Source organism: Zeus faber (assembly GCF_960531495.2).
Source record: "Zeus faber genome assembly, chromosome: 4".
Classification (NCBI taxonomy): domain Eukaryota; kingdom Metazoa; phylum Chordata; class Actinopteri; order Zeiformes; family Zeidae; genus Zeus; species Zeus faber.
In genome coordinates, this window is record NC_137191.1 from 32,035,902 (window position 1) to 32,046,369 (window position 10,468).

At 42.9% G+C, this 10,468-nt stretch overlaps 1 protein-coding gene across 1 annotated transcript; it reads left to right on the forward strand.

Moving 5' to 3' along the window:
* Positions 1-320: 320 nt before the first annotated feature.
* adisspa (adipose secreted signaling protein a) lies at positions 321-8,559 on the forward strand (the record flags this gene model as incomplete). The annotated part of the gene is made up of 5 exons (XM_079999551.1): positions 321-339; positions 820-956; positions 1,204-1,345; positions 3,853-3,978; positions 8,456-8,559. The coding sequence occupies 5 exons, from the start codon at positions 321-323 to the stop codon at positions 8,557-8,559; spliced, it is 528 nt and encodes a 175-aa protein (XP_079855677.1).
* Between the last annotated feature and the right edge of the window lie 1,909 nt (positions 8,560-10,468).

The following is a 10,468-nucleotide window of genomic DNA, read 5'->3' on the forward strand; positions in this document are numbered from 1 at the left end:
GGAAAGTACAGCACTGGACTGCTTTCTATCCACACCATAGTAACCAGTTCACGCCTGTGTGTAAATGCATGCGCGGGATTGAAACTCAAGGCACAGGTCAGAAAGATGGACAGAGCCTTAGAGAGAGAGAGAGAGAGAGAGAGAGAGAGAGAGAGAGCGATGAAGTAATAGAGAGAGTAAGAGAAAGGGAGTGAGAAGGATGGGGGGGTGGAAAGGTCAAAGATAAATGCAGCATTATGTAACTCTCTTGCTTTCAACAGGACAGTGATGACATCATCAGAGCGTTTCTCCAACACTTCCTGATTCTTAACAGCACTGCCATGGCAACAGGCAGAAAAGGTGGGTACTTCACCTACTGTGTCTGTGTGTGTGTGTGTGTGTGTGTGTGTGTGTGTCTGTGTGTTTCGATGAACCACCATAAGCAAGTTAGCACATGTTAATGGTGGGGCCGAGCAATGAATCCATATTATTCAGACTCATCGTTGTTTACTGGTATTATATTGTCATGAAACAAACAAACTAATTTTGGCCTTTATCTGAGAAGATGATGGCGGTGATTAACATGGTCCTTTGGTTTGAGGAGTGAACTGCTTTATGAACTTTCTGATACATGCTTGACCTGGCCTATGACCTATGAGACCTGAAATTGCTTACTATACTTCTAAAGTATTTGAGGGAGCTTTGGTTGAAAAAGGATTTTAGTCTCTTCTTATCTTCACAAATAGGTTAAATATAGTTCACCTCCACTGGATTCTTTAAGATGTGATACCTATGAATGTATACAAGAAATAAATTATTTTTATATTTTGTACCAACCAGGTTCAACATCCAAGGGCAGCGGGGTGCGTTTCCCGGACAATGACGAGCCCCCGGGCTCTCCAACGCGACGGGATGACCAGTCGTCCCCCTCCACACTCATGGCCATCCCTGAGAAGGATGGCGGCTACCTGGTCAAGGTGTGTTTACGTGTGTGTGTGTGTGTGTGTGTGTGTGTGTGTGTGTGTGTGCGTGCGTGCGCATGTGCAACAGATGTATGCATGATTGACAATATTTCACTTAATTACATTAATTACATTCAGCCGTTACATTCCATACAAAATATGTAGGATGGTGACTTGGCTTAGCTGGATCTCTCTCTCTTTATCAATTTTTCTCACCTGTTTTCCTTTGCTGACCTCCCTCCTTCCCTCCTAACCTTTCCAGGCGGGCTTCCTGAGGAGCCACCACTGCTACGAGGTGGTCTTCACTGTCCCTGATGTCCCCACCCTGGGCAAGGAGCTGTGTTCTCTCCCCTCCTCAGCACCTGGCAGTCTCAAGGTCGACCGCATCACATCCACCCTGGAGGGTAGGTCGTCTAAGGTCACTCAGTTCCTGTTTGTCAGTACTTCCACCTTTCTTTATGGTATGGGATCTATCGATCTATTATCATTCCGATTGGGTTTTGAATAAATGAGCTTGTTGAATGAGCTTCTACTGCACTTATTGGACCATCTGTCCATCCTTACACTAGCTGGAGACCTGGCCAACGCAGGCTGGTGGGACTGGGTGGCAGGCAAAAGGGTAAAGGGTGGATGGTTTCAAAGATAAACTGCCTCCACATCTGAGTGTAATTGAATACAGATACATGAAACACTAGACTAATACAAAGTATCCCTGACTGCCTGGCTGGCTACCAGCCTCACCGTCTATCAATCTGTTATGTGTCTGGCTCACTTATCAATGCGCTGTCTGGCTGACCAGCTAATGTCCAGGGTGTCTCCTGAAAGTGCTTGTGTGGTTAGCGTGTTTTTGTCCAAAGGTAGCCATCATTTTGAGAACAACTATTATTTTCTTTATGAATTAACAATCTTGGGCCTATGGAGACGATGGTTTGAAAGAAAAATTACATACAGAAAGGGCAAAAACACAGGAAATGTAGGTGTTTTAAGTTAACGGGTAAAAAAGGCATTTTGTTTTTACATCCTGGTCGGTGACGTCGTCTCTGCCACAGAGCCGTAATGGGGTGGAAGTCAGTCAGCAGGCCAGTCAGTTTGTTTCATGGTTATTAAGCATGGGGAAGTACTGTGTAAGTAAGTACTGTAGTTACACAAAAAAAGTCCCATCTACTGTGGGCCCAGTAAATCCAAAGAATTTCGTTTAAATAGGAAACAAAGGAAAACAAATACATCTAAATCTAAAATAAAATAAAAACACAGTATTTCTCAGCGTCTCTCACGGCGATCTCCTTGGCTACCGAGCGTGTATCCGGGGTGATCTCCGCGAGAGTCACTCTTTCCCTGGATAGATGGGGCTCTGTGCTCCCGGTGGGATGGAACAGATGTTTACGGAGCAGAGTTTTACGTTTTTCGTTTCATACACATAGGAAACTTGGAAATAAATCTAAATCTAAAATAAAAACTTTGAGCCTTTCTGCATCTCTTCTACTTGCCAAGTTGACTGACTTGACTATTGTCCAGCTCTCTCCCGTCTCCCCTATGTGACGTCACAGTCGAGTTGGCAATTTCAGACTTTTAGGTGGGCGTGGCTAATTGCATTAGAAAAAATTAGTCCAGCTGTAATTCTAAGTTGAAAAAAAGACAATAATTCTTAAATTGAATTGTTACATAATTTCCACACACATTCATTTGCTGGGTACTGTATGCCAACCTGCAAGTTGCCCTTTAACCACTCTTGGGTCAGCAGACTCTTAAGTCCTTTGGGATCAAAGTTATAAAATGATGCAGAGGCAACTTTAGTCGAGCAGACAAACACAAAGGCAACGATGACATTATAATATTCCACATTCAAGTGCAAGCTTGTCCCTCCAATATAACCAATCGCAGTTTCTTCACATCAAGGGAACCCAGCTCCTCTTTTAAAGGAACAGCCGGATAAATGTGAGTCTACAAGAGGGAGAAGAAGCTTAAGCAATCAGGCAAGGACGCGAAGGACAGAGCAGTGTTGATATCATCAGCCAGCCGGCAGCTACCATGGGAGACTTAATAGATCAATAGGTCTACTCGGGTTACACCATACAGCCACACACACGCACGCACGCACGCACGCACGCACGCACGCACGCACACACACACACACACACACACACACACACACACACACACACACACACACACACACACACACACACACACATGCGCGCACACTCAGTCCTTCCATCTGTCTAGGTTTTGAAAAGTGTGTACTGACCACTGGGTACACATAATCTGTCCCTATTATGTAAGTTGAAGCTAGTTGATGTCTGTTGTGTCTGTTTATTCCATGGTTATAGTTTTCTGTCATATTTCAGCAAATCAGTTTGTTTTTGTAGTCTTTTAAACCAATGACGGTCCATTTACTGTCGCTTCAGCACAGGTTCAAAATGAGCTTCATTTCTTTCTTCCTTTGCTTCCTTTCATCCTGTGCTTTAATCATTTTCTGCAGCTTACCTAGTTCCTGACACCTTGCCTTATTGAGAATTTAGAGAATTTGTCCTAGTGCCTGGTGAACCATTAATAGTAATACCTGGGTAATATCTAAAATGAGTGAATCTGGGTTACTGGCCCATGGTCTCAGTCTGGACATGCATCCTTACCTGTCTAAGACACCTTCAGGTGTAAAAGAGGTTTTTATCACACACAAATAGATATTTACTACATATCTGCTATCCAGAAAATATCAGAATTCCACTCTGTTCATCACCGCCAGGTTAGACTGCATAGTCTGATGCATTCTAAACATAATAACATTGTTGACAAATCCTATGGGAGACTAGGACAGAATAAATATGAAAAGTCATTCAAAACATGTATAAAATAGAAGCAATTATCTCTCACCTCTTTCCATTTTTCTCCATGTCCAACTTCTCTCTCTCAGGAGGGATCAAAGTGATATGCGAGTACAGGACTCAACAGGAGGGGGTTCTCCAGGAGGAACTCACTCTGGTGACTAGAGGAAGGAAAGACAGCTGTCTGAAGGTCAGGCTTCATGCCAGGGTCATGGGTAGGTACGCGCGCACTACAGCTAAATGTGCCAAATGAGCAAAACTCTGTCTTGAAAAAATGAAAAATGAAGAACTGTTGCAGCATGTCCAGAGATATATTCAACATATATATACATACAACATACAGTATATATACATCTAAACATATATATACACATATATATACATATATATATATATATGTATGTATATATATATATATATATATATTTATACACACACACATATATATATTTAAACATAAATATATATATATATATATATATATATATATATATATATATATATATATATTTATACACACACACATATATATTTAAACATAAATATATATATATATATATATATATATATATATATATATATATATATACATGCATATACACACACATATACATATATATATTTAAACATAAATATATATATATATATATATACATGCATATACACACACATATACATATATATATATATATATATAAGTATATTTGTGTTATTCAACATGATGGCGCCGTGAATGGCAGCCACGTTGAATTGGTGCTCACTGTTTTGGTAGCTTTTTGTGTAAATGTTGTTTTTTGGGAACTGCATACGGATTGTCTTCACAGAGATCCATAATCAGGGAATCTACTCCCTTGGATTTATTCCCAATTTTCTTGCTCCTTCCTTGGAAATATTGGACAATGTGGTGAATGGAGCTGTGGCCTTTGGCCAGGCAGTGAGACGCTGGAGAGGGAAGCACTCGGAAACGCCAGTGCACTTCAGGCACGTGGGATTACGCACATTCCTGTGCATATTCCTCGACAATGTGTGCTCACTGTGTAACAGGATGGATAAGCTGCTGCTGATGGTGGGAAAATACAGAGACTTTTCTCCATCTTTGGTTTTGTGTTTCACGGAGTCGTGGCTGTGTGGAACTACTCCGGACTCCGCTGCAGCTGCCCGGCTTCCAACTTTTCTGAGCCGACCGCGACACAGAGCTGACGCGCATAACTAAAGGTGGAGGGATCTGATTCTACGTGAATGATGACTGGTGCAGTGACGTAGAAGTGATTTTGCGGACATCATCCTTCATCACAAACTGGAAACCCTTTTATTCCCCCGTGAGTTCACATCCTTCATTCTGCTCGATGTTTCCATTCCACCGCAAGCCAATGTGCATAACACACAGTGGCTGCTCACTGACTAGATACTGGATGTGGAGAGAAGCACACAGACTCTCTAGTTATCATCTGCGGGGACTTTAACAAAGGGAATTTAAGACACAAACTCACAAAATACAAGCAGCTTATTAACTGTCCGACGAGAGAGGAGAAGATGCTAGATCATTGCTGTGGAGCACTGTCCACAGCATGTATCTTGCTGTTCCCTGCGCTGCACTGGGAAACCTCACGTACTGTCAGGGTGCCAGCCTGCTTCAAAGCCTCCACCATCATCCCTGTCCCAAAATAGCCAAGGTCTTAACCATTGGTCTTAATGATCACACACCCGTTGCTCTGACCTCTGTGGTGATGAAAACTTTTGAACGCCTTGGGGTACATCAACTTAAGTCAATCACCAACCACCTCCTGGACCAACTGCAGTTTGCCTACAGAGCCTACGGGTCTGTAGATGATGCAGTCAACATGGCTCTCCACTTCATCATCCATCACCTGGACTCTCCTGGCACCTAGGCAGGATCAAGTTGGTGGACTTCAATACAAGCCCTTCCAGCTTAGTGTGCCCGATTTTACCTGTAGGTGGATCACTGGCTTCTTAACTGACAGATGTCAGCACATGAAGCTTGGGAAGCGCGTCTCAGACCCCTTGACCATCAGCACCAGCGCCGCCGCCAAGGCTGCAACCTCTCCCCACTGATCTTATAGCTGTACACCACCATTGGTCATTAATGCATGCATGGAGATCATATTGACATCCTTTATAGCTCATATCCAGTAATCTGCAATAATATAAAACATTAAATTGTGTACTAAACTTCTACTATAGCAGAATACATCCTGAAATGTTGTACCATAACCTATGACAGCTGTTGTAACATACATCCGAAACTCTTTGTGCCAAATATCTCTCACTACCTTCCTCTATCTTGATCTGCATTTCATTTAGATATGTAGGGAAATGTCATTGTCACTATTGAGATCAATTTATTTAGTAACTCTAAACACCACACCAACCTCCATCCATAGGTAGTTATACAAACAGAGGAGTCACTTTAAATACAGATTGTACAAAGTAGTAACAACATGAACCTCTGTTTTGTTGTCAACCTCCATTACACATAGTCCTTTTAAATGAAATTTCAAAGTTAGGCACTCACTATAAAGTGAAGGCAATGCAGGAAGCACACATTGGAATGACAGCCCTTTCAATCTAACAGAATAGCCTGCTCAGATGAGGTGATCATAGTTTATGGCTCCATTGTTTTTTTCTGTCTGTGGGTGTACAGAAGGGAGCACATCAATGGCACACATTTTATGGATCGCCATCTGGAGCAGTGGGCTTTCAGACATAGGCCAGTGAACAAATCCAATTTGCAGCATGCGAAATATACCGATAGCATTACAAATCAAACTGAATCACCGAATCGTGCAATCGTTTCTTTAAAGCGCTTTTAATGCCAGGTGTAGGCAGGAGTTCAATTGGGATTTGGGAGTTGGGTCGACCTTGAATTTCCTCTGGAAAAATATCTCTGATCATGATGCATGTTGGGAATCCAGTCTAATTATCAGCACATCTACTATCCAATATCTATCTATTGATCTATCTTTTAACAGGACCTGCAAAAAACTCACTCACAAAAGAGTGATATAGATTTACATTACATTACATTTAGTCATTTGGCAGACGCTTTTATCCAAAGCGACTTACAAGGGAGAATAACATTCAGCTACATTGCGACAGAGATTAGTGTAACAACAACATTCGTGTAACAATAAATACTGCAAGGTGGTGCAAAGTAATTGTAGGTTAGGACAGGAGGTACTCACTGAAGAGCTGGGTCTTCAAGTGCTTCTTAAAGACAGAGAGGGAGGTCCCCGCTCTGGTCATTTTTGGCAGCTCGTTCCACCAACGTGGAACTACAAATGAGAATAGCCTGGATTGCCGTGGCTGTATGGCCGGCAGAGCCAGGCGACGCTCATTTGACGAGCGCAGCATCCGGGGGGCAACATGTGCTCTTACAAGAGCATTTAAGTAGGCGGGAGCATTCCCAGCAATCACTCTGTAGGCCAGCATAAGAGACTTGAACTTGATGCGGGCGGCTACAGGTAACCAGTGGAGCTCGATGAGCAGCGGAGTGACGTGCCCTCTTTGGCTGGTTGAACACCAGTCGCGCCGCCGCATTCTGTATCATCTGAAGTGGCTTCACCGCACAGGCCGGCAAGCCTTTTAAGAGGGCGTTGCAGTAGTCGAGACGGGACATCACCAGGGTTTGTACCAGCAGTTGAGTGGCATATTGGGTCAGGTACGGCCTGACTTTTCGGATGTTGAGTAGTGCGAAGCGGCAGGACCGGGAGACGGCGGCAACATGGTCCGAGAATGTCAGTTGGTCATCAATAATGACACCAAGATTCCTTGCAGCCTTGGTAGGAACAAGAGATAGAGAGTCGATTTTAATATCAATGTTAAATATGTTAAATACCTTGTTTGGCCGGGAAGACCAGCAGTTCCGTTTTCGCCAGATTTAGTTGAAGATGATAATCCTTCATCCATGTGGATATGTCAGCGAGACAATCTGAGATCCGCGTCGAGACAGTGGGGTCGTCGGGCGGGAAGGACAGATAGAGTTGAGTATCATCCGCATAGCAGTGATATGAAAAGCCATGTGAGCGGATGATCGGGCCCAGTGAGGTGGTGTATATGGCAAAGAGGAGGGGTCCTAGCACCGAGCCTTGGGGCACCCCTGTGGTGAGGTTGTGAGGCACAGACAGCTGGCCTCGCCATGTCACACTGAACAAGCGCCCAGTAAGGTAAGATTCGATTACACTAATAGATAGTGCTGTAATTAAACTAATAGTCACAAAACAAAAGTTGTACGGCAACTAGTGGACCTAGTGCAAACTACAACTCACTTGATCACAGTGCAGAAAAACATTTGGCCGCTTTGACAATGGAAATTTCATGGGGGTCCTCCGATTTATTTCCCTTGGCCTGTATGGCAATTTTGGCAAGGGAACCCCTATTTCTTTTTTATGAAATCATACAGGTTTTGGTTATGGTAAACTGCTTTTGGACTTCTTTAACCGCACAAGCTCAATGGTTATTAGCTATCGCTTTAAATTGCTATAGGAAAAATGACTTACACAGTATACTGTCTGTGAAAAATAATTTGAGCAGTGTGGTACCTACAAGAGAGTTTGCCTCCCTGCAGTAAGGGATGGCTTGGCTGACATTTGTTCAAAATAGTCTCTGAAAGATTGTTCCAGGAGGAACTTAACCTACTCTACCTTGTTTTTTATCCCCCTCTCCCTCTTTCAGACCCTCACCACGGCACTCCGATGCTCCTGGAAGGGGTGAGGTGCCTGGGCACCGAGAAAGACAGCCAGAAGGGGAAGAACAGCAGCGATCGAAAGAGGATATGACAAGGAACGTGAACCCACGGTGTTCTGTGGACATCGGGGTCGAGTCTCATGAAAAAGAAAACTATGAGGTTGGGGGGGCAATTTCGGCTGAAAATGTTTTTTTTTTTTTTTTTTTTAAATTGCAGAGCTGAACAGCTGATATGTGTATCTGGGCGAAAAGGATTTCTGTGAAGCTACTGTGCATGATGCTACCATAACATTCCTTAAATCCTTGGGCAAATGTGAGATTGGACGGTTGCAAATTGTAAATTTAGCAAACCCTTTTTTTGATTATGTAAAATATAAACCATTGGCCGACAATTCTGATATTATTTCAAGAGACACAAGTACATCTAAACAGCCATGAAATTAATCGAAGGACAGATAAACCAGCAATGTGCACCAACCAGCCACAAATACTAGGGATGTTAAAATGCGTCGACTTATCTGTCGACGAGTAAAATCGAAAATCTTTTTTTATTTTTTAAACATTCAAAAACTTTATTAAATGTGCAAAATAAAATAAAAAAACTAACGGCACATGCGGGGTGCACAGTGTGTGCCCGTAGGGGGAGCACTGCAAGAGTTTCGCTTTCTCACTTTCGGTGCTGGAATAGGTCAACTTTGCATATGGGTTTGGTGTGGGACAATTTCATCAAACTACATGAAAAAACAGTCCAATGCAAAATATGCGGCGTAAAGTTTGTCCGTGCAATTGTGGTGCTGAAAGGACACAGCGCAAACACGGTGCCACGTGATTAAGTGCTGAAAAAGCAAATCCATATCTGATGCCATGGTTGAAATTACGGGGTGGATTGGGGGGGTCTGACCCCACTAATTAAGACTTGGACCCCCCCATAAGAGGTAAAAACAACAGGTGGGGGGGGTCAAAATCGAAACATTTAGATATCTGTCTTACCTTTAATTGTAAACATTACAATATCTTTCCCATATTCATGCCTGGAAGATAATGTAATACGATTTCAGGCACCTCTAAAGTGGACCATAGCATTATGCTGAGCATCGCGGTTTGCGGTAGACCCAGGCAAGCTGGAGCAGCTCCGCAGCAGAGGGCCTGATCCGCGACCCCGATCAAAGTGTTCTTTTTTCCAAACAAAGCAAATAAAAAATATATTTTTATTGTCGATTTATTTATTTCACTTTTTCGAATGGAAGGAAACAAAAAAACGCCCTATGCTTAAGCGTGCGTAATGGGGACACCCTGCAGGCGCCCAGTTATTGACATACAATCACATTTTCTTGATATCTTTATATTCTCCATTACAATAGCTTATTTTCACACACTATCCGACCAATATGAGATCCCAGTGCATCCCTAATATCAGGATCATACCTGTTGCGGCCGTCCTATCACCACACACAAATGGTTAGTTAGAAAACCCTTTCAATAAATGCTTGTACATTTAAATTTTTCTTTTGTTGTTGGAAAGGTTTAAATGCTTAATGTTGCTCCCTTGCAGCTCCAGCGACCCATGCTGTCTCTGAAATGGCCAGAAATTACATTGCTGGAATTTTTGGCCAACAACGAGCTGAATGGAAGTGGCGTGGTGATATAATGACGTAGTGTGTTGAAAAGCGATTGTTCTTTTAACTCACATAAGAAGTCACATAGTACGCTGGGCGAACCATTTGTAACGCAGGGCTGGGTTCGAATTTCATTGCAGGCAATGAGTTTACGTGTTACCGCCATGTTTGTATGGTATTCCTCCCCCTTCTAAGATCAGGCTAATTGGAGATTCTTAATGACCTGTAGATGTAAATGGTGGAAAGTGTATGGGGTCTGACACACCCATTGTTGCCAATGTTACTTATTGGGCCTTAATGTGCTGTCTGCGCAATGTTATGAATGGTTGGAATCTCACCAAGTCTCTTTCCTTGAACTCCAGTTTGATTTCGGGGAACATAAAAA